Source organism: Thunnus thynnus, chromosome 4, assembly GCF_963924715.1.
Source record: "Thunnus thynnus chromosome 4, fThuThy2.1, whole genome shotgun sequence".
In the NCBI taxonomy this organism is placed as follows: domain Eukaryota; kingdom Metazoa; phylum Chordata; class Actinopteri; order Scombriformes; family Scombridae; genus Thunnus; species Thunnus thynnus.
In genome coordinates this window covers 14,209,885-14,233,733 of record NC_089520.1, presented here as the reverse complement: position 1 = coordinate 14,233,733, position 23,849 = coordinate 14,209,885, and the positions used below count along the sequence as shown (strand labels likewise).

Below are 23,849 nucleotides of genomic sequence, written 5' to 3'. Positions count from 1 at the left end.
GTTAGTTAAGTGGAATAGATAAATGGTTAAAAAGTCCAGCTTCTGAACTCCAAGTGGTCGTAGTATAAATGCAAACTTTCTAAGAAAAATAATCTTGTAAAGATGTCCACTTTTATGTAATTATTAGTGTTAAAAAAACATCCAGGTTGAAATCTAGACTAGAAGACTGATATGGGTCACATGACGGATCTGTACTGTCCTATAATGCTAACTTTTCTTCACTCCTGTGTCTCCTCCAGAGGATCAGCACAGCCAGCGGGGACGGACGGCATTACTGTTACCCCCACTTCACCTGCGCGGTCGACACAGAAAACATCCGCCGCGTCTTCAATGACTGTCGTGACATCATACAGCGGATGCACCTACGGCAGTACGAGCTCTTGTGATGGGGCAGCGGCCGTCAGCGGTCTACTTATCTACCTACCGACCTACCTATCTACCCCACCCCCACCTCCACCACCACGACCAGTTAGCCAATCACCCCTCCACTTCCACCAACTTCACCAAACAAACAACTGAGCAAGCAAGCGAGCGATTGACCGCCTGCCCTCCCCTCCACCCTGATACAACTCCTACTTCTCCCGGTAACATGATTTCAGAAGAAGCCTATTAAAACGAACAGTGGAAAGACTTTAAAAGAAAAAAAAAAAGGAAACACAGTTAACAGTTTCATCATCTATTAGCCAGGAACACTGTACTCAGCTACACTTTGACCGTGGAGGGGAAGACTGGAATCCCTCAGTGCAGGCTATCCCTCCTTTTAGCTCTCTTTCTCTCTCTCTCCCTCTCTCTCTCTCTCTCAGATATATGAACACACACACACTCGCAGGTACAAACACACTACAGCAGATAGGTTTTAATGTCTCATATCACACATACACACACACTCACACACATACATGGACCCTTTTAAAACCTCCTGCTTTTAACAGTTGGCAGAGGCTGAATTAAATAATGCATCCTGAGAGAGAGGAGTTTATTCACCGCGTGCTGAAGACGAATCAGGAGAAAAAGATGGACACAGTGGAAACGGACGGAGGGTGGCAAACTGATAACAGAGGAGGGCTGTGAGCCTTTTTTTTGTGCCCGGGGACGGACTAATTGACTAACGGCTGCCTGTGGACGTGAGCGTGACTCGAACACAAGACCACACAGCTCACATGACCTGCTCTTCAACAAACCAGTCGAGGAGGGATGGAAGAAAACAAAAAAAAGGAAAAGAATAAAAAAAAGAAAAATACCATACAATGCATAAAATCATGCATACCAGTGAACTTCATGCAGTGCAAAAAATCCAAGCTATATATATAGATATTTATATATGTGTGTATATAAATATGTATATATATAAATATAAATATTATATATTCCTGTAATAACACAATTCAACTTTTAAGTTTTTGTTAGTTTTTACCCCATGTTGTGTGTTGGTGTACACTGTGTGTGATCTGCCTTTGTGCACCATTTAAACCCCTCTACCTACCTACACACACACACACACACACACACACACACACACACACCTACATACATATATATATATACATCCTTGCCCCTCGTGCCCCTGCTGCTATTTGACAAATATTCAACATATGGAAAATAAAGGAGAGGATTTATTTAATAAGGAAAAAAAAACGACGCTAAAGGAAAGCATGAAGTAAAAGAAATGACTTATCGAGACTGGATGCAACATTTTTACCTGGGAACACACACACACACACACACACACACACACGCTCCAGCCCTCATCAAAACCACACACCCTCCCACCTTTTGTCTTGTTCTCTCACCTCTCCCAGTCCCCCCTCCCTCCCTCCCTCCCTCCCCCCCTCCCCCCCTCCCGGCTTTAAGTACGTCTGTCTTTATTTTACTGCTGGACTATTATTCTTGTACAGACTGTAAAATGTATTATTTTGTACAACTTTATTGAAGACAAAAAAATAACTTGTAGAAGATCCCTGTGCCTTGATCACGACTGTACGTGTAAAAATGAGCTAATATGTAAGTTATGTTTCACTGCGCTGTACAGCTGGACGGGTCTGTCCCACCTTGTCCGTGCTAGCTCACCCCCCGCTGGGGGCTGGGGGAGGGGCATCGGATCGGGGCGGAGGCCTTTCGTCTGTTGCTTAGTTTCCATCCCCCCTCCCCCCCACATTTGTTTGTTCGTTGATTCATTTGTTTTGCTTTAACTCTCCTCTGGTTTATATAATAGGATTTGAAAAAAAAAAAAGAAGAAAAAAAAAGATAATCAGACACACCTTAATGCTGTGTAGTGAAAGATACTGAACCCTAACACAATTTAATATATATAAAATATATTTCAGATTTTATATTTTATATATATGAACTGTACACTTATATCTATCTCCCTTGTGAGCTATCCCCAGGTTTCCTTTGCTTTCTGTCAGTAACATCTGCATACATTTTCAGAAGGTTTTTTTTATTTTAGCTTTAACTCTTTTGAAGGAGAGGGGAATATCCAATTGCAAAACATTGCTTGTTTCTACATAAACCAAATTCTTTTTGCTTAAACAAGAAGAAACTGCTGTATTAGTGTTTGGTTCATTCCTAGGCTCAGTATACTAGATCCTCTCACCTGAGGTCCGAATATATAGAGGACCACAAGTGTCACGGAAATAGTGACAAAGCATTTTATTAATTGATATCTAATTGTACAACATTCCTGTTTTTATTGTACAATCAGATATCAGTTATTTAGTTTGAAATGCTTTTATTACTATTTCCGTGACACTCGTCGTCCTCCATATCCTACACGCCACACGCTGTAAGCTGATCGGTGTTAAGGAATCTGATGGGTTTCACCTTAAAACTTTTGCTGAAGTCACGTCCTGCACAGCTCATCTTTCACAATATGTGGGATGTATTTTATCGGAACGTACAGAAGCAGTTTCAGCGTGATTTTCACCAACATTTCAGATGATTCTCCTGTTTCTTAAACTATTTTATTCCTAATGATTTTTGGTACAAATGTGGTCTCATATCACCGTAGCCTGGCTATGAAGATGATGGCGACAACAGGGCCTTACTTCTCAAGTCTCTTAGAGTTTGATTGTTGATCTAAGATTACACTCTTTTAAGTTATCATTCACAATGGTCTGAAAGGCACAATTGGACACTACTATTTGAGTTCTTGATATTCTACATGTACTACTCAAGCAGAGGGGGCACATTTGAGGAATTAAGAAAAAAAATACATTTTCAGACCATTTCTCCTCTTCAGACTGCAAAGGACAGCAGAGACGTAGAGGTCAACCCACAACTGCATCACAAAAACCACTGACTGGATTCCCTGTTACATGCTATTTTAATATTCAAGTGTACATTTATTTTCAGAGCAATCTGTGTCTCCAGGTTTATTTCAGTGAGCTTAATCCATCAGATTTGCAACAGTGAAAGAGAACACCTACTCACCTGTGTTCTCCTTTAATGCCATACAGGCTACAGTGAGTGAGTGTAATTTTAGCTCAAAAAGGAACTTTCTACTTTGGCAAGTGTTTTAGGTATTCACTGGTTTTCTGTGTCTAAATTTCCCTGTACATTTTGTACAAAGAGTTAAATTACAGGTTGAAAAACAAACATGTAACACTGAGTAAAAACACCCCTGAGAGACACACAGGTACATAGATACAAGTGCATAAACGTTAAGGGGTCCAGCTGAATTTGAGATTAATTCAGTCCTGTTGCTCATTTTTATGTGTATTAGAGGTTTAAGGAAACAAAAGTCTTATTGCAGCCAGACAGCCAGGCCTGTACATGCCCGACTTATTGTTGATGGCACACAGTATTGCAAAAGAAGTAACCTGATGAAATGACTTTCAAAAGACATCCAATATTTTTTAACAGACTTCTGGACAAAAAGAGTTAACACTTCAGAAGATCGGAGCTCCTCCTCGGACGATTAAAACGTAAGAAATTCAACCAGTATGTATTTACAACACACAGTTAAAATTCTCCATCCAAAGAGGTTCAAGAAGAGACAAACAGTACGTGTCACACACTCATCTCACGTTCATGGAAATCTTGCTAATACTCCATCTGTTTCCTTATTGGAGCAACAGGATTATGAGGTGAAGCTGGTAATTCCCCCCTTAGTAACACGACACACAGCCACTTCCAGTGTTACAGTGTGTACAGACCGACTGTCACGCCTCAGAGAATTTCACTATTGTTTCACTTCACCGAGGTTTAATGTTTCTCTTGTCTATGCAAAGAAGGGAGAAGTATCTAATGAAAGTTCAGGCCCCTCTGAAAGCTCAGGTGAGACTTCACCTGTTAAGGGAGGTTTCACAGTCTGCTGCAGCTGATAAGAAGCTGTTGCAATATTTTAATCTGTGCAGTATTTCACCACCCACTACTGTCAGCCATTTAAGTGCTGTCAGAGGTGGAAAACTGTCTCTGCGTTGGCTTCTGCCAGTTGAAATGGCCAAAAGTACTTGGATGCCCATATTATTACACATATTACACCCATGTGTGATTGCTGAACATCTCACTCCCAAACTATGGGCATTAAGATGCTGCTATAACAACCTCCTCTCTTCTGGGAAGGCCTTTCACAAGAATTTGTAGCCTGGCTGCAGAGATTTGCTTCCAGTTGCTGACAGTTGGCTTTCAATGTATCCCAAAGGTATCGGATGGGGTTAAGGTCAGGAGTCAGTAGAGGAAGTCATCAAGAGGCACATTTGCACTTCATCGTGCACTTTTATACATTTTGGTAGTTGCTGGATAACAATAACCTACACAAAAGAACAAAAATGTCCCCGCACACTGCTATCTTGTTCTCAGTTCTTTTACTCTGTAGTAGGCTACATGAACACTAATGGTCCTCCTTAAGTAAAGATGAGGATGTGAACACACCTATAAAGATGAGTGCAGACCAGTCGATTTCTTCAACATCAAACTGGAAAAACCATTTCCTCATGGACCTAGTTTTGTGCTTGAGAGAATCCTCATGATAAACAATCATGATCTTCACAAAGCTGTAGGCATATTATTGTCTAAAATGTGTATTTTTGTATTTGTATTGAGATTTCTCTTAATAGGAACTAATGGGGCTTCGCCAGGTGTGGACTGGCTTTATAGTGTAAGGTGAAGTCAGGTAAAATGGGACAAATAAGGTTTTACATTTTTGGCTCTTTAAATATTAGCAGCCAAACATCAAACATGTTATTACATTGTTGCTACAAATGTCCTTTACATGAAACAAACATTTTGTTTGGTCTGAGATAAGTAGGACGGGTGGATCAAAGATTCTTAAAATCACTGGTCCCAGAACTTGCAAGGTAAGCCATGAGTTATGTTGATCTTTTAGATAATAAGGTACTTCAGCTAAAACAATAAGGGTATGTCACCAAAAATGGTTATAGGATTGTAGCATTTTATTGATTTTGACTTGTAATCAAAATATAGTCACAATACACTTTATTTTTTATGGGAAAGGGTTTTGAGTGACTGCCTAACGCATTCACGTAAAATGGGGGAAAAATTAAGCTAAAATGGGACATTTTATTGAAGTGAAACCGGCATGTCTCCAGGCTACCAGCTGCCATAAAATCATGAGTTACCATGTTATTGTGTGCCACCCTGTCATATTACATGTTACGTAATAATTGTATTTCATGTTTGTTTTTTAAATGGTGAAATCCATTTATCAGTGCAGTCATTAACTCATTAAATCGTTAATGTAACCTAACTATTCATTAAAAAAAGATTGAAAACTGTAGGCTTATTAGGCCTGTAAGGAATTTACAGGCCTAATTAGCTGACAATTTTCAACCAGCCAATTTTCACATCACCCTATTTGAAACCAACCATCAGTGACTGTCCCATTTTACCTTACCAGCTATCCCATTTTACTTGAACATGTCATCAGAGTGAGGTGGGGGTTCTTGATGTGTTTGAGGGTCCAAAGTTTCTAAAGTATTTTACTTGGCAACATATTTTCTTTATAGATTATATAGTAGAGACCAATAATGTCCCTAAAAGTAACACTTAAGGTAGTCTTCAGAATTTTCTACCAAAGAGTGTCCCAAACTACCTGACGTTATCCTACATTGCACTTATGGCTACAATCTGAGCCAGTGATGTCAAAGTAGGTGTTTTACATCCCTGAAAGGCTCAATTTAGCAGTTGTTGGGGTGTGGTCACAACTGCACCATGCCTGCAAAATTTAATCCATAGAGGGCAGTGCAACAACAGTTTTTGATTCTGTGATTTGGTGTAGATTCGCTCAAAACTGTCTTTCTTCAGCTTTCAAGATTTTAGTCACAGTTTACTACAAACAAATCTTGGGTGGTCAAAAAAAAACCCAAAAACAACTTTTACTGGGATGTCGTCAATAACTTTGGTGGGTGACCTTGTGATATTTCAGACAGCAATTAAAGGGTAGGTTCACATTTTTTTCAAGTCTGTCTTAAAATAATAGTCAGGTACCAAAATGAACAGGTTTTGCTCGCTGTAATCATTTCTCCTGTCCATACTGACCATTAGGAGATCCCCTTCGAATGTGTTTACAATGTAAATGATGGGGAACAAAATCCACAGTCTTCATCTTGAGCAAAAACGTATATAAATGTTAAGATAGTATGAGGCTTCAGTCATTTTAGTTTAATCAAATAAAGTGGACATCTTCCACAGTTAGTCTTTTTTGTAAAAAAATTAATTAAAAAATCCCTCTTTGTGTCTCGGCAGACAGTGTTCTCCTGTTCAGTTTGGCACTAAATTTGGCACTAAAAAGACTAATTTTGAAAGATATTGATTTGATTTGACTAAAAGCCTCATTAGCTTTAATTGAATTTCTAAATACACTTTTCACAGAGGGAGGGCTGTGGATTCTGTCAGCCATCACTTACACTTACCTCACAAGTGCTTTATGCAGGGATGCAGGGACCAGTGTGAATAGTTACAGCAAGAAAAACGTGTCAATATACATTTATTTGTTTTAGTAGACTTGAGAAATTGTGAACCTATCCTTTTAAACTAAAGCGTTTCCCCCACTCCACAAGAGGGAGCCAGAGTTTAAAAACAAAGACAGACACAAACACGCACACACATACACACATACACACACACGCACCCAAAAAAGTGTGCTTCCTCCGCTTCCTCTTGCTAAACCCCGCCTCCACGTTTCCATGCATTGGCGCGCTTCGCCTCTGTGGCCGTGGCTCTCTGCTCCTCCCCGCGTTGTGGTGGTGGTAGACTGACTCTGTAGCGGGCTGCGGGTGAACGCACAGCAGGCATGAGTGCGGTGGGTAGTGCTCGGTCCGGTTCGGCCGCCGGCCCGGTCCAGCAGGGACTAAAAGAGGCTCTGATCGAGACGTTGACGGCCATCCTGTCCCCGGTTCAAGAAGTGCGCGCCGCCGCGGAGGAGCAGATCAAAGTGTTGGAAGTGACAGAGGGTGAGTGGTAGCCAGCGGGCGTCTAGTTTGGGGCAGTTACGGTGGCTAGCTTCGCCGGGCTGCCCACACTCAGTAACGGCATGGGGCCTCTGCGGAGAGAGGCACCATGCGGGCAGCTGTCTGCTGCCTTCATAGTTGCTAACTTTGACTGTGTTGGCTAACTAAGGTTGAGGAATAGCTAACAGTCAAAACGTTAGCCGGGGAACAGTCTCGGCTCCCGGTAGCTAACGTTAGGCCATACTGTCAAGAAGTTAGAGATGACTAATGTAGCTTGAAAGCTCATGAAAACGTGCTGTCCTTACCTCGACTTCTGGGTGGTCGTGTTCCCCTCTGACAGCCCGATGTGATGGGACAAGTCACAGCTAAACTAACCGTTAGCTAGTGAGTACTGTTACAGCACATGTGGAGTGTGCGGACCCCGGCCTCATCTGCACAGCAACAGGGTTTATTCCTCAGCCTCCCTCTTCAAAGGAAAACAAACCCGTTCCGTTAACGATATATTATATTATATTGACCGTTAATGTGCTGGGGTGTAGCGGTTAGCTAATTATTGTCACTATAGCAACAGTAGAATCTAATAACGTCACATGGTAACGGGGGTCTGACAGCAGCGGTCCTCAGCAGACACCGTTAGCCTCCCGAGGTAACTTACTGCTGTTTTAACATCTCGGGAGCGACAGTATTTGTTCAGTCCGTCGCTTAAAACTTGTTAGACTCCCAAACTGACTATTAATTGATCCCACGGTCACTATGGCAACTACTGAATGCCAAACTGACATATTTTCCCGCGAAGATGTCCCCCTAGGGGGGCTTCTCCCGCGGGTCCCGCCTAATCTATCACATTATTGAATTAAATATGTGTTATATATGTGCTCTTCCTCGCTCCTCCAGTCTAAGGTGTGTTGACAGAGTTGGAAATGATGCACACATGCAGGCTGTAAATGGAAAATAATGTCAGCAGAGTTGCACCTTACTTCTCATATTAGTCATCATTTAAAAACAGTCAAAGTGTTATGAAGGTGTCTGCAAGCCCTGAAAAAGTCTAGTAAAGTATCTGAGATTATATCCAAAGAGGCCTGAAATGGTTTTCAATGCAGCTGAATGCAGTGCATTTTATCTCATGGAGTGCACTTTGCTTCAAGTCTTAAATTGTGCGTTTTCTTAGCACACTCATGACAGAAAAAGAGAAATTAAACCAATTAAGCACTGTCTCCTCTGGCAGGCAAAGTAACAGTTGAACAGCCCGTCACTATTCTGTTCCTGTTCAGCAGTGGCAGAATTGGTCTATTTTCTGTCAAAATGGCCATTAAAGGTTTCAAAATCAAGATGATGGATTTGCAGGGACCTTGGATGTTAAACATAGTGATATAATCTATCTAATAATATCCATATCAAACTACTGTCATTTAATTTGACAAATAATTCAATGGGATGGATGCAGGGTGCAAAATTAACTTTTTTGTCCACCAGCTAAATGGCTAGTGAATGTTCAAATCTACCAGTCACTTGCATATTTCACCAGCGTTTTGCTGGTGTCTGGTGCTAATTTTGTGCCCTGGATGGATGAATGGATGGATGGATACAGTACGTAGTGGCTGTAGCTTATTCTCATTTCCATTGTCTGTCCTGCAATCCTCGTGCCCCTGGTCAAAGGCTAATTGTGCGCGCTGTCTGGCGGCTGTGCTGTAGTGTCGCAGCGAGGCTGACCCTTTCCGCTGGCCCCTCTCTAAGGCAGCCGCTCAGTAGGATTGTCAGCACTAACATTGTCTTCTGGCGCCTGATGTCACTCTTAGTAAAACCCAGTCAGAGAGAGCTGAGGTTGATGCTGATCCTGAACTCTGTGTTTATCTCTCACACTCTGCATGCCTGTCAGGCCAGGTTCAAACCAGCGTGTGCTGTTAGCTTTAAAGCTTGTGGGTTATAGCACTGTATTAAGCCTCAGATCCAAAATTATGTTATGTCGTCACTTGTTGTGGTTCAGGGGCTCTCAACAACATACCTGCACATTTGTTATGTTCAGCTCCAGCTGTGAGACTGTCACATGTTTGTTTGTTTGTTTGTTGGACCAGATGTTTTACAAAATTCTGCCTGTATATTAAAGCTTGCTTGTGTTTTCTCACCCGGTATCATCATCAGTTATCTTGTGTTCCCATGAATTCAGCTGGGAATGTCCCACTGTTTTATCGTTAGGAACATTTTAAAAAATAAAAACATAAGTTTTCATGTTTTAACAGGAAAAGACTCTTTAACGTCAACATGAAAACAAATGATCTAAACCGCTTGAGATATAACAACAACTTTTATATATTTTAAACACAAAATAGTGGATTCTAGTCAGCTTTTGCCGTAATCACAGCCTTTGTTTATACTGTAGATCTTTGCATATTGAGATATATGAGATTTGTTTTTAGTTTCTCCTTTTTAATTAGTCTAATAATCATTACATCCGAACTGTGTGATTCAGTGTTGTGGAAATAAAGCCCTCAAAAGCCTTTTGTTATCAGTTAAGTTTCATGATTCCTACCTTCATCCCATTACTCGATATGATTCCCGCGTGTATCTGACCGGAGTAAGCCGTGCTCTGAGCTTGCTGTTATCTTTCACTGTGTGCTATAAGCTGGATTTTTATTTTCTTAATTAATTAATTTTTGTCCTCCGTGTTGTAGAGTTTGGTGTCCACCTGGCAGAACTCACAGTTGACCCTCAGGGAGCGCTCGCCATCCGTCAGGTGAGTAAAGGGGGGAGAAAAACCCAAGTAGACATCCTTTTGCTCAGCTTTTCTGACATTATTGATCGTGATCTGTTAATGTGTTGTACATTATTTAAACTGCATGGATTACTGATGTGCTACTTAACTAAAAGCACCCTCACCTTTCTAAGACTGTGTTGTTGTGTGTTTGCAGTTAGCATCAGTCATCCTGAAGCAGTATGTGGAGACTCACTGGTGTTCCCAGTCTGAGAAATTTAGGCCTCCTGAAACCACAGATCAGGTAAAGCATTCTTCACCTTAAATACATTTCTTTTGTCTGCTGCTGGCAGAAGTTTCAACCTTTCCTCACTCTGACCTCAAAAGGATTGAAGCCAAACTCCTGCTCTCCCCCCTCCAGGCTAAAGCTGCCATCAGAGAGCTGCTGCCGGGTGGTCTGCGAGAGGCGATCAGCAAAGTCCGCTCCAGTGTCGCATACGCCGTGTCGGCCATCGCCCACTGGGACTGGCCTGAGGCCTGGCCGCAGCTCTTCACCCTGCTGATGGAGATGCTGGTCAGTGGAAATGTCAACGCTGTGCACGGGGCCATGAGGGTCCTCACAGGTATGTAATGATGTACACATGAACGCACACTGACCCCTCTACATGTACATTCTCTAAAACATGTCGGTAAATCCTGAGAAAACGTGACCTAAATTTGATGCAGTGAAGATACTAGATCATGAGAATACAGTTTAAGTTATTTTTCACAAGTGGAAAAGCAGTTTTCACTGTTAACATTCTGAAACTACCATCATCAATGCCAAAAGATGAAATTTTAAAGTTACAAGAAATATGTTAGTTACATCCATTTCACTTTGTCAGGGATTTGAAGAGAAACTCCAGTTCAGCTATTAAATGCATGATGCAGCATAAGAGCTCTGATACATCTGTTTATACACGAGCATCAACATGTTTATATCACTACAAACCTACATTCAGCTCAGAGTAATTTGAGTTTCTGTTAAACTTATATTCACTAATAAATGAACACCGTTTTTAGTCATTGTTTTGATAAAATTATAACAATGCTATTTTTAAAAAAAACTTTCTAGTACATTATAGTTGAAAAATATCTATGTATAGTAAGTCTCATGTTGCCTTAACATCCCAAATAACTTACAGTAAAAACAGAGCTGGTGTCAAATCAGTGCTCAGTATTCAGAGAAAAAGTGGGCTTCCTCTGTATCTGTCAGTGTGTGTTGTGTTGACCAAATGTCATGTTGTATTTTACACGGAGAGTCAGGTGTCAAGTTCATGTATTTGTAAATCACTTTTCATACAGTGGTTGTAACTCAGGGTGCTATACACATAAGAAAAAACATTAAGAGGCATTTAAAAAATAAGACATTAAACTGCACTTGCACATTAAACATAAAGGCCATCCTATTCCTCTGTTTCTTTTGAAGTCGAAATAAAACACAAACACTTGAATCCCCTTGTGAAATAATCATAATTTGAGCAACAAATACATGTTTTATCTTCTTTCCTTTTTTGTTTATGCGATGATCTTTTTCGTTTGTTTCTAGAGTTTACTCGGGAGGTGACGGACACACAGATGCCGCTGGTGGCTCCAGTCATCTTACCTGAGATGTACAAGATCTTTACTATGGCCGAGGTGCTGCGACAACTCTTGTGTAACAATATACGAATAATGTGAATAAGAAAGGAAAAGATGATATGCATTCATTGTGAAGAGACATTGCAGCTTACATGTGAGAACACAAGTCTGTGTTCTCACATGTAAGCTGCATTGAGATGCAACATGAAGCAAATGTCTCTTTGAACTATTGTTTATAAAAAAAAGGGTTATTTAATGCAGGTGTCTTTTAGGTTCTTTTTTGTCTGGATACACACATTTTGTCAACATGTCAGTGAGAGAAAAGAGTGTTTTTTTTTTGTCTGTACTACTTTGCACTACTGGGAGCCTTTTATCATAACTATCTATTAATTGTGGACTTGCATTTCATTCTTTATTTGGACTCATTGTAATATTCCTCACTGTTGCAGGTGTACAGTATTCGTACCCGATCCAGAGCGGTGGAGATATTCACCACCTGTGCCAACCTCATCTGTGCTATTGAGGAGCTTGAAAAGGTGAGGAAGTTACAGCTAGACGTTTAATTTGAATTAATTGTATTAACGGATGTTTTGACTTTTGATTAAACCTCTTTTTGCAGTGGAAAATGAATTTATAACAGAGGATGTTTGTTATAATCACTGTTGTGCTGCTCTAGTTACTCCAGTATCACATTTATGTTTTTATTTTTTGTATAAAGGAAGTGACATAGATGAGTAACTTGTCGATACTGTGTTTTTATTGTAACTGTGTGTGTGTGCGTGTGTGTGTTTAGGGTGCAGCCAAAGCGTTGATCTTCCCTGTGGTGCAGCAGTTCACAGAAGCGTTTGTACAGGCTCTGCAGATGCCTGATGGACCCTCGTCTGACAGCGGTCTGAAGATGGAAGTCCTCAAGGTGAGAGGCCAGAAAGAGGCTTGGAGTCAGTGTGTAGTGTGACTGTCTAACGTGTCAAAGTATCAACAACAGAAACTTGTACGTTGAGCTGTTAATGAGGAGTATTTTATTTCCTGCAGTTTTTATGAGTTTAGAAAAGATAGTGGCAAAGTAAAACTGTTCAAAAATAAATGCACAAAATATGTTGTAAAGTCTGTAGTCATTTAACAAAGTATCTCTCATACTGTCTGTATGTTTGAGCTGTAGTGTGATTGTGACACATGGTAGTTGTCACTTATATAGCTGGAAGTAGAATTCATAAGATTTATAATAGTTACAATTGAGGCTTTAAATCTGTATTTCTTCTTATTCTCCCTCTTCCAGGCAGTGACAGCGTTGGTAAAGAACTTCCCCAAACCCATGGTGTCGTCTATGCAGCAGATATTACCCATTGTATGGAATACACTGACTGAAAGTGCCGCTTTATATCCTTTACAACACCAACTGTGTACCAGCTGGTGTCATGCCGTTACCATCACTGCTGTCCATAAATGCTAAAAGCATTGTTGCATACATTTGGGGTAAAAGAACACTACTAAACTAGAGGGTTGACTTCCTTTTAGACACACTTGTGGTCTGAGCTTGTGTTGTTTTTGGTAACAAAACTGCCTGTTTGTTCAGCAGGATCTTTCACATGTTGCAGTGGGTTGTGATGGACACCTAGAGTAAATTCTACCTCCCTAATAGACTGTGCATACATTTTCTATTAGACTGAATGAACAGGACAGGAAAACCTGAAGCTGAGGAGACTGAAATTGAGTGTTCCTTAACCACATGTTCACTTATGTTAGAACAGAGGTCAATGACACAGAGGAAGTGGATGATCCAGTAGACTCAGATGGTGAGCATCTGCTCTCACTGCTTCATATAACATGAGCTTGACAGCAGTGACCATGTTATAAATTTACTTGTAAGAGCACCTTCTCAACTGTGTTTTGGTTCTGGTTTTTTTGCAGGTGAAGTTCTGGGTTTTGAGAATCTGGTGTTCAGCATCTTCGAGTTTGTCCACACGCTGCTGGAGAACAACAAGTTCAAGAGCACAGTGAAGAAGGCCCTGCCCGAGCTCATCTACTACATCATCCTCTACATGCAGATCACCGAGGACCAGGTGAGAAAACGACTGCAACACAAGTTGTTGAAGTTACTGGGTGAGTGAATGAGATGTGAAGTCGTCAGGCCTGATTTTTTTTGCCCTGTTGTTTTGTTCAGATCAAAGTGTGGACGGCGAACCCTCAGCAGTTTGTAGAAGATGAGGATGATGACACCTTCTCCTACTCTGTTAGGATCTCTGCTCAGGACCTGCTGCTGGTGAGAGAAAAACATACAAATCTTACTCTAAAGTCACAACAATGCTGCATGAATATGCGACACACAAAATGTGACTTTTTAAAGCCCAAATTAAAATAACTCACTACATCTCACCCCTTCTTCATCTTCTGAAATCAATCTCTACTGGTTTTGTGTAATTATATAGATATGTGTTTTTGCTACACAGAAAACCATCTTTAGCCTGAGGGGTATCTGAATCTTCCTCAAAGTTGATGTTTATCACACCCACTGCTTTCCAAACTGATCATCAGAACCCAATTTTCGTCTCATAAGAAACAAAATTTTGCATTCAGTGCGTTGTCCACTAGAGCTAGAAGAAATTTATATCATTTCAGTTTTGCGTTGCTAAGTACAGATTGCAGAGGATAAGAGGACATTCATGCCTGCTAGGTGATTTTTTTTTTTCTACATATAGTCCTGAAGAAACACGCTGTCTTACTCTCCTCTTTCTTCTCCTACACACACAGCCTCCGCAAACTCCGATGTCAGCTGCTAACCTGCCCTACTCCTTTGAAAGGGTTGTTTACTATGAACAGTGTGCACGTCTGTATGCAGAGTTTAAACATAAGAGGGCTGAGCAGTGTAGCCTACATGTAGAACAGGGCCCCGGAAAAGTCCAGCTTTCATAATTTTGCAGTGGTTTCATAAAAATACTCTCTCTGGTCCAGCCTGAGAGTGTGTATAATGCTTTGACTTTGACCTTTGACTCCTGCTTGCAGGCTGTTGCCACGGAGTTTCAGAACGAGAGCGCAGCAGCGTTGGCAGCGGCAGCGACCAGACATCTGCAGGAGGCAGAGCAGGCCAAGAACAGTAGCAATGAGCACTGGTGAGGAGAGACTCCTGCTGTCTCTACCCGACTGTGTTTCTGTGTCTGGTCTTTTGGCTTTGTGGACTCTGAGCATCTTCTTTTCTTGTTCTTTGTGTCTGTTGAACTTGCAGTGACAATATGCACATTATGTAGGTGAGACAAATCCTCAATGTCTCATGTTTTGTTTTGTTTTTTACCAGGTGGAAGGTCCACGAGGCCTGTATGTTGGCTCTCGGCTCAGTCAAAACCATCATCACAGAGAACGTGAAGAACGGTCGCATCCAGTTTGACATGCACGGTTTCCTGGCCAGTGTTATCCTGGCTGACCTCAACCTGGCAGGTGAGTCCTAAAGTGACCCTCAGAGGGTTTTACGTGAAGTTTATGATACAGATGACTTCATAGACAAACATACAGTCGGACCCAAACTCCACAAGCTTCTCAAAATATTTCCTCGAGATACACAGCAGTAGTAAGATCTCTGACAAAAACTGACATTTATAATGCATTTCTATAACCAATAAAAACAAACTGATCATTTCTCTCTCCAACTTCGTCCTGTTTTTGTTTTCTCTCGACCAGCGGCATCTCCGTTCCTCCTCGGCCGGGCTCTGTGGGCGGCCAGTCGTTTCACAGCAGCCATGTCTCCTGAGCTCATCCAGCAGTTCCTCCAGGCCACTGTCAGCGGCCTTCATGACAGCCAGCCGCCCTCGGTCCGCATCTCTGCGGTTAGGGCCATCTGGGGGTGAGCAAGATGTGTTTTGAACTGTTTTTATCGCAGCCACCACCCATATACAGAATCCTTGTGTTGTTTTAGTGATCTCACACAGCAAGCATGAACAGCTTTATCACAAAAGCTGGAGACCACAGAACAGGCTCAGGCATAAACAGGAACATTTGAAATCGGACAGACTGACAGACTTTAAGGCTGAACACTACTTTACATGGTTTATAGGCACATATTATTTTTTTGATTCATTTTAAAGTTCCAGTAAATATTTTAAGAGTTAGAAAGTGTTGGTAAACAAACATTAAGATATAAAAAATGTTGAGCAAATACTTTATATTCATGGATGTCTGCTGTCAATATGTCGTTCTCCAGATACTGTGATCAGCTAAAGCTGTCAGAGAGCACCCATGTCCTGCAGCCCTTCCTCCCCAGCATCCTGGAAGGACTGGTCCAACTTGCCGCCCAGTTCAGCTCCGAGGTGCTCACCCTCGTCATGGAGACGCTGTGCATCGTGTGCACCGTCGACCCGGCCTTCACCACCAGCGCAGAGAACAAGATCTGCCCCCTCACCATTGCTATTTTCCTTAAATATAACAACGGTATTACTCACATCCTCTCTGTCAGACTTACAAACTACTGCTTTATTAAGCTTCATTCATTCGTTTGTCTTTTATTGTTCAGCATGTGCACGGATAAGCTGGACTAAGTGAGGCATGAACTGGTGTTGTGCCACATTTTTCTCTTAGCAAAGTGCAGCACTTTTTCACTTGATGCTTCCCAGAGAAAACATAGACATGTCACGTTAGTGTCTTATCTTTTCTAAGGTCCTGTCTCCTCTCTTCTCCTCAGACCCCGTGGTGGCGTCCCTGGCTCAGGACATCTTTAAGGAGCTTGCACAGATCGAAGGCTGCCAGGGTCCCATGCAGATGCGCCTCATCCCCACGCTGGTCAGCATCATGCAGGCTCCCCCCGACAAGATTCCCTCTGGACTCTGTGCTGTAAGTAACAAGTGGTACAAAGAGACACAAAGATGTGGAGAAACATCACAACTTCCAGAAGGAGCTGGTGGCACAATAATGTGAGCATGTTTGTTGCCCTGCTTGAAGAGAACAGTGACGGGGTCTTTTTTTTGGTCCACAACAAGATAACTGTTGTCCAGATTGTCATAATATTTGGTAATTAAAGTATTAATCCTAGAAGGATTTGTTTTGACTTTGGGGCTTCTGACCGTTTGTCATGGGGAAATTTGTGGGTCAAGGGGAAAGTTTGAACTGATGGTGACACAAGACAAAGTATATAAAAAACAAATGGTCAGATTCCACTGAAATTTCCTGCTCTTCGATAGAAAAAAATAAAAATATTTAAGGTGCAGTATCATCACTTGAATTTTTCCTCAGATTCACAAAAGAATGACCTCCCTTCCTCTTTCTTTCTCTCTCTCTGCTCCACAGACGTCCATAGACATCCTGACCACAGTGGTACGCAACACCAAACCCCCTCTTTCAGAGATGCTTGTGTGCCAGGCTTTCCCTGTTGTGGCACAGTGCACTTTACGCACTGACGATAACACTATAATGCAGGTAAACCCAACAAAGTTTCTTTTATTTAAGTAGATTTTTTTTTTAATTTCATCCAGACATGAGCACATGTACTCTCATAATGAAGACTAGTTTTGAATAGAAAACATGAAGAAAGAAAGGAAAATGAGCAAAAACATTGCATTGATTATGAAACTATAATATGTTGCATGTGATTCACTCAAAAATGCTTGATGGAAAGTCTATCATCTGTGATTCGACTACCTTCCTCTCACTCCCTCTCTTTGTCACTTTCGTCCTCCCTCCAGAATGGCGGAGAGTGTCTGCGGGCGTACGTCTCCACAGCCCTCGAGCAGATCGCCCAGTGGAGGGACGAGCAGGGAAATAGCGGCCTCTGGTACGTCATGCAGGTGGTCAACCAGCTGCTGGACCCCAGGACCTCTGAGTTCACGGCTGCCTTCGTGGGCAGGTTGGTGTCTACTCTCATCTCTCGGGCGGGCACCGAGCTCGGAGAACAGCTGGACCAGATCCTCCGAGCGATTCTGAGCAAGATGCAGCAAGCTGAGACTCTGAGTGTCATGCAGGTAAGGAAGGAAAGACGCAAAGTCATTTATGCCCTGTGATTATGCAGATAGGTCTTTGTTTTTTTGTTGCTGTATCAGTTCCAATAGATGCAGTTATCTCTCCATCTGTCACCACCTCAGTTTTTTTTTTCAGCTTTCCTCCATCTGCACTTCTTTTCTTTTCTCTCTCTCTGCAGTCTCTGATCATGGTGTTTGCCCACCTGGTTCACTCCCAGCTGGAACCTCTGCTGGAGTTCCTGTGCAGTCTACCCGGCCCGACGGGGAAACCTGCCCTTGAGTTTGTCATGACAGAGTGGATGAGCAGGCAACACCTCTTCTACGGACAGTACGAGGGTAAAGTCAGGTTAGACAACTTTTTCAATAATCACCATATTTAGTTAATTATCATGCTACCAGACAAACTCTACAAACTTTAGCGTCACTCACATCCACTGTTTACAGTTTGTGATCACTGATCAATATTTATTTATTACTCGCATCAGAAACGTGTCATCAAGCCCTCTTACGGAGCAGAGTGGTGAAATTTTGTGCAATGGAAACATAATGTGAACAAACTGCTGGTACTGTGGCTCTTCAATTTGATGATATTGGGCCTGGCTTTAGATGCTAATTCATTGACAGTTTTTGCTTCAAGTATAGCTCTAAAACAGAGTTGTGCTTGCCATATTTCTCAGACTTTTGTCATCTTTGTTTTTTTCCTGCAGCACGGTGGCTCTCTGTAAACTGCTGCAGCACAGCCTCAACACTGATGACAAGCGTCTCCAGGACATTGTGGTGAAGGGAGAAGAGATCTACAGCCCTGAAGACGGCATCCGCACACGCTCCAAATCTGCAAAGAGTAAGGCGCCAAGATATGATTATAATACCTCATAGATACTGTGATATTAGATGCACCACGGGACAGTGCTTCAATCACGTATCGCTGTTAACACTGAGCTCTGTGGTGTTTTTACGTTTACTGTATTTCTCCTCCATAGATCCAGAGCGATGGACCAACATTCCTTTGCTAGTGAAGATCTTTAAATTGATCATCAATGAACTGTCAACAGTGGTGGAGGCAAACGCGAGCAGGGTGAACGCAGCAGACTGGAGTCAAGGTGAACACAAATAGTTTAGCTCATTCAGCTGATGAGACCTTCACTTTAGAGACAATGATGTAACGGGGTTGCATATTATGAGTTTGTCTAAATGTAAACTTCTGCTCTGCAATTAGACAGCTTTATTGATTTTTGGAAATCGATTTACTATAATCAGTCAATGATGCATCACCAAGAGATTCTCACAGTCGGCAGCATCAACTGTTTTGGACTAGTTTAAATAAACCTGTAGCACAATAGATGTTACTTTACTATATGAATGTGTAAATACAGTCTTGAACTGCAGATGCTTCACTGTGGCTTCTCACTGCATTTGTCACATCATCACAAGTTCTTAGATCAGCAAATACACGATTAGCTAAGAAACAGTCTGAGTGAATTTGTCATATTGCAGGTGAAGCCACTCAGGAGGTTTTTGGGGCTTCACCCCATGGAACCCTGATTGTGGTAGATTTGGTTGATAAGTTGCAAGGGATGCACAATATTGGATTTTTTGCCAATATCTGATATGCCGATATTTTCCATCTCATTTTTGCCAATGCCGATATATGCACACCTGGCTGAGGAGACTATTATGCATGCAATCATAGATTGTATGATAAAGAAAGACGATATATGAAGGAAGAACTTAGGAAGACTGGAGTCAGCATTAAAACTTTAATGAACCTGCCAAGTGGGTGGAGCAGTAGAGTTTTCTTTGAGTTGAGACAGGATTAACGTGTAGGATTTAATCTCTGGTCCACATTTGGAAGCAGAAGGTGACGGTAATGCACCTAATACGCAGATGCATGACCGCTGTTATAAACCAAAAAGAATTTTCAAACAGAGTAGTACATCCAGCTCCTGCGCGGACTGTTTCACCCTGATGGTCCCAGTGTTTCCTCTGCATGCTCCACTTCAATCAGATGCCCAACAGATCCGCTGCTTCTTCCCATTTTAACCTGAATAACAAACCGGGGCTCGGTGCTCCAGTTGGATCCACACGGAGGATCCAACCAGTTGGATCCACACAGAGGCAGTGAGAAGGCAACAAATTGGCCTATTATATCGGCAGAAATGTTCATTTCGGGTCGATGCCGATATTTAATTTTAAAGCATTTATCAACCGATACGATGACGTGCCGATATTATCATCCGTCCCTAAAAATTGCAAACTACAGAAAAGGTTGTCAGACATTTTAGTCACCATCTACTGTTTGTCTCAGATTCCAGTGGTATGTGGGAGGAGCAGGAGGAGGGAGAGGGGGAGGATGAGGAGGACGAGGAGGATGAAGGACTCCCAGGGCAGCTGCTTTCTGATCTCATCGCCTCCAACAAATACGGTACTACCCAGCACCTTGTATATTCCTGTGTTCTATTTTCATTTCCAATTTCATGAATATATAACACTTCATGCCGATACTGTTATAGTGGCTTTTCTTGTTTCTGTTTATCACATTAAGTTTCTTAAATATTCATGTTGGTTGTTTTACAGATGATGATTATTACGAGGATGATGAGGAGGACGATCCAGATGCCTTGAAAGACCCCATATATCTGATTGATCTGCAGGTACAGATGCTATACTGCTGATTTCACATCTTATCTCAAATAAAACCATTAGTGGGACAACATGGTGGGTTAAAAAATCAGAACAGTCCTTCATCTGTGGGATCTGTATTCAAGCACCTGCCAGATTTACTGGAGGCTTTGCAGCGATATTCTGTATGTGAGCTGTAAATGTTCCTATCGTAACACCAACGCAAGTGTTTGCAGTGAGGAAAATAGATGCACAAGTAAGATTACAAATTGGTGTGAGGTTGAGCTTAAATGTATTTATTGTCATAATAACCAATAAAATATCAGAAATGATTAACCAACTGCACCAGACATGGCTCCCATCAACCCGAGTCACCTGAACGCTGCATGCAGTGATTGAGAGTGTCTGTAAACTATTTAAAAAGCGAGCAGTGGAAAAGGCTACAAGTGATGATGGATGATTAAAAAACCTCCCAAAAAAACCAAATACTTAATTGAACCTTTAATTGAAAAATGAGAGATTTAGCCTCAACATCACTCTGTCTTCTATGAAAAAAGGTATTGTTAAAAATATCAATTTTTATATAATTAACAATAACAACATGACTACTGGTGTCAATACTGGTGACTGTGGGGTTACATCAGACAAAAAAAAAGACTGGGAATCACTGAACTTGTGATATTGTAACAAATGTTAAAGGTCATCTGAAAGTCTCTGTAAATGTCCCTCAGAACGGCTGCTGTCATCACTGCAAGATGCCATGCCATGATCGCCAGCAAGTCAGGGAAGCAAGAGAGTATTTTCTGTCCTAGAATGTCAAGTCAGATCAGAAGATGCTCCAATTAAACGTTTGCTTTAGGGTGAAATGGTGCCAGTGGATTAGTCTTTAAGGATAAAGCACGCAGTTTGCTCTTTAAACTGCTGATGAGCAACTTCTGTATGATCATGCAACATTATTTTCCAGGACTTGTATTCATGTCTTGTTGACATTCCTTCTTTTGTGGTCAGTGGTTTCTTACCTTGAACAACTGCTTCCTGTTACATCTCCATCAGATCCAAGTAGAGCTTCCCTCCTTGTTCTTTACACAGTTCAGTAAATGTGAACCTGAGCTTGCCCGAGCTCGGGCCTCGTCCTTCCACCGCTCTCCCTGTGTCGACCTGATGCAGCGTATTTCCCTGCAGGCATCAGCTGAGTCATAGCATCATGGTTGACTTGTATCTGTATCATCTGTCTTTCCCCCAGGCTTACCTGACGGACTTCCTGACACAGTTCGCCCAGCAGCCGTGTTACAGCATGTTCTCAGGCCACCTCAACAACGCCGAGAGACAAACGCTACAGTCTATAGGCCTCTAGCCCCGCCCTCTGCTGCTCGACATCTTCTTCATCTACAACGCCCCCAAAACCCTCTTCTATTACCCCATCACTTATGCTCTCATGATGAATTTAACAACATAGCAAAAAAAAAAGAAAAGAAAAGAAACTTGAGTATGGGATTGATGGGCCTGGCAGAGGAAGGGGGACGGGATGGGAAGAGTCAAATGCACTTACCGGTAATTCCCCTGTTTCTCCATACTTGTGATGGGATGAAGGACTTTGCAGATGTGAAAGTGAGGAGGATGAAGAGGTGAGAGACTGCACAGGTCTGCTGCTGAAGAAGGTCAGGTCAGTCTGGGAGGGTGGGGGGGTGGTGGCATGTCTTCTCGCCCTCCTCTGCCGTTTAGGAGTAACTTCAGGCTGGACGAGAGGATTGAATAAAGAGGTCGAGGCTTCACAGTGGGACAGGTGAATCATGAGATATGAACGGACTATTTTGCCATGTCCTATTTGTAACTTAGCCCGTTATTTTTGTGTTTCTGTATAAACGGAGTGAAATGCAACATGGAAAAACACTTCCTAAAGACTTTACATTGATCGAAGGAAAGTGGTTTAAAAAAAAAAATCCTGATCTTTGGAGAGGGAGAGAAACATTGGCGGCCTTATAATCCAGAAAACTGTTTCTGACAGGAAATGAAAAGCTCTTAGACCAGTGGTTCCCAACCTGAGGGTCGGGACTCCCACAAGGGGTCGCTGGATGATGGGACAGGATAGGATACAGAAAAAAAAACATTTTGGAGCTTGTAAGCAAGTGTTACCTCCTCAAGCCTCCAGAAGTTATTCAGATAAAACAAAATAAGTCCTCTTTCTAGAGCTGCAAGGTTAGTCGATTAATCGATCAGAAGAACATAAATCAGCAGCTATTTTGATATTTGAATAATCCTTTTAGTCATTTTTAAGCAAAAATGAAAGAAAAATAGCTGGTTTCAGCTTCTCAAATGTGATGATTTATTACTTTTCTCTGTCAAACACGATGAGAAACTGAATATCTTTGGGTTTTGGACTGTTAGTCAGACAAAACCAGACATTTGAAGATGTAACCTTGGACTGTCTGGAGCTTTTAATGGATATTTTTCACTGTTTTCTGACATTTTGTGGGCAAAACAATTAACCGATGAATCACAAGAATAATCGGTAATTTAACCGGTAGACAATGCAACGTGTGATGAGCAGTCACAGGTCGACTTTGCTGTATTCTAAGGGGTCACAGGCCAAAAAGTGTTGGGAACCACTGTCTTAGACCAGCTGTCATGTCTCGGGTACGGTGGGTATTTGGTAATTCACACTGTTGCCATGGTAATTCACAGCCTTGTCATTTCCTTGTACCCATTTGAAATTTGGGGTTAAAAGATTTCTAAATAAAAGTCCCGAAAGGACAACATTTCCATATCTGCTTCTAGATTCCTTTTTTTTTTTTTTTTTTTTTTAAATCTCCCTGATCAAGAAATAAAATACAGCTATTTAATCACATTCATTATAAAATTTGAAATTTAAGATATGTGTTAAAATCATCATTCATACTGCCTCAAACTAACTTCTTTGTGCTGCATATTCTTTTTCCTATGTGGAAAAAAATTAAAACGGCATTCAAGGTGTTTTAGTTTACAATAAGTTTGCACCACAGATTTACTGTACTTGGTTATGCACTGCTTTATCCTTTTGATGTTTCATGGGTTCATTTGATTTGAATTAAAAGGTTCTTTTGGTCAAAATACCAAAAACACGTTTTACACTGAATAATTCAACATAAACAAATACAGTATACAGAAAAATAAATTGTAACATGTGCTTGAGGCAGAGATAACCGATGTTTTGCTTTTCAGATTCAAGTTTAGGAGTGTTTAGGCGGTATAGTTCAAGTGTGTCACATCTCACAGCGAGCAAGTCCAACTCAGACATTGTTCAGTCCTTGTTTTGTCCTGATAAAGTCTGGAACAATGAAAGAAACATGAGACAGAGTCAGACAGGATATGTATAACTTCACTATAGACCTTGCATTTTTAATTATTAGCATTATAGTGTGTGTGTGACTGAATTAATAAAGTAGTCGTAGTGGAGCTTAAAGGATAGGTTTTACAATTTTTCAAGTCTGTCTTAAAACAACAGTCAGGTGCACATATGAACAGTGACAGAGGTTTTCCTCGCTGTAATCATTCCTCCTGTTCATACTGGCTGTTAAAAGATCCCCTTCAAATGTG

General features: G+C 41.5%; 3 protein-coding genes across 4 annotated transcripts in view; 2 read left to right on the top strand and 1 right to left on the bottom strand.

The window, feature by feature from the left end:
- The window catches only part of LOC137181257 (guanine nucleotide-binding protein G(s) subunit alpha), a 32,301-nt gene extending 30,053 nt beyond the window's left edge, over positions 1–2,248 (top strand). For both annotated transcript variants that reach the window (XM_067586824.1, XM_067586825.1), the window contains one exon: positions 240–2,248. In XM_067586824.1, the coding sequence (XP_067442925.1) occupies positions 240–386 (147 nt within the window). In that variant the 3' untranslated portion in view covers positions 387–2,248. The remainder of the gene's footprint in view (positions 1–239) is intronic.
- The window catches only part of LOC137181256 (tubulin beta-6 chain), a 48,078-nt gene extending 40,147 nt beyond the window's left edge, over positions 1–7,931 (bottom strand). The window contains exon 1 of the mRNA XM_067586823.1: positions 7,718–7,931. The gene's annotated coding sequence lies outside the window, so the exon portion shown is untranslated. The remainder of the gene's footprint in view (positions 1–7,717) is intronic.
- On the top strand, positions 7,123–23,038 carry ipo9 (importin 9). The gene is made up of 24 exons (XM_067586821.1): positions 7,123–7,415; positions 10,082–10,143; positions 10,319–10,405; positions 10,523–10,724; positions 11,690–11,778; positions 12,171–12,257; positions 12,515–12,634; positions 12,998–13,098; positions 13,456–13,514; positions 13,630–13,781; positions 13,883–13,981; positions 14,722–14,828; positions 15,011–15,150; positions 15,391–15,553; positions 15,911–16,137; positions 16,388–16,536; positions 16,990–17,118; positions 17,385–17,660; positions 17,837–18,003; positions 18,365–18,498; positions 18,638–18,757; positions 19,963–20,079; positions 20,232–20,308; positions 21,520–23,038. The coding sequence occupies exons 1-24, from the start codon at positions 7,256–7,258 to the stop codon at positions 21,628–21,630; spliced, it is 3,135 nt and encodes a 1,044-aa protein (XP_067442922.1). The 5' UTR covers positions 7,123–7,255; the 3' UTR covers positions 21,631–23,038.
- The last annotated feature ends 811 nt before the right edge of the window (positions 23,039–23,849 follow it).

Coding starts and splice junctions, on each gene's coding strand:
- ipo9 (XM_067586821.1), top strand. CDS start 7,256: ATGAGTGCGGTGGGTAGTGCTCGGTCCGGTTCGGCCGCCGGCCCGGTC. Junction 13,782..13,882: donor TGCAGATCACCGAGGACCAG/GTGAGAAAACGA, acceptor TGTTTTGTTCAG/ATCAAAGTGTGGACGGCGAA. Junction 15,554..15,910: donor GCGGTTAGGGCCATCTGGGG/GTGAGCAAGATG, acceptor GTCGTTCTCCAG/ATACTGTGATCAGCTAAAGC.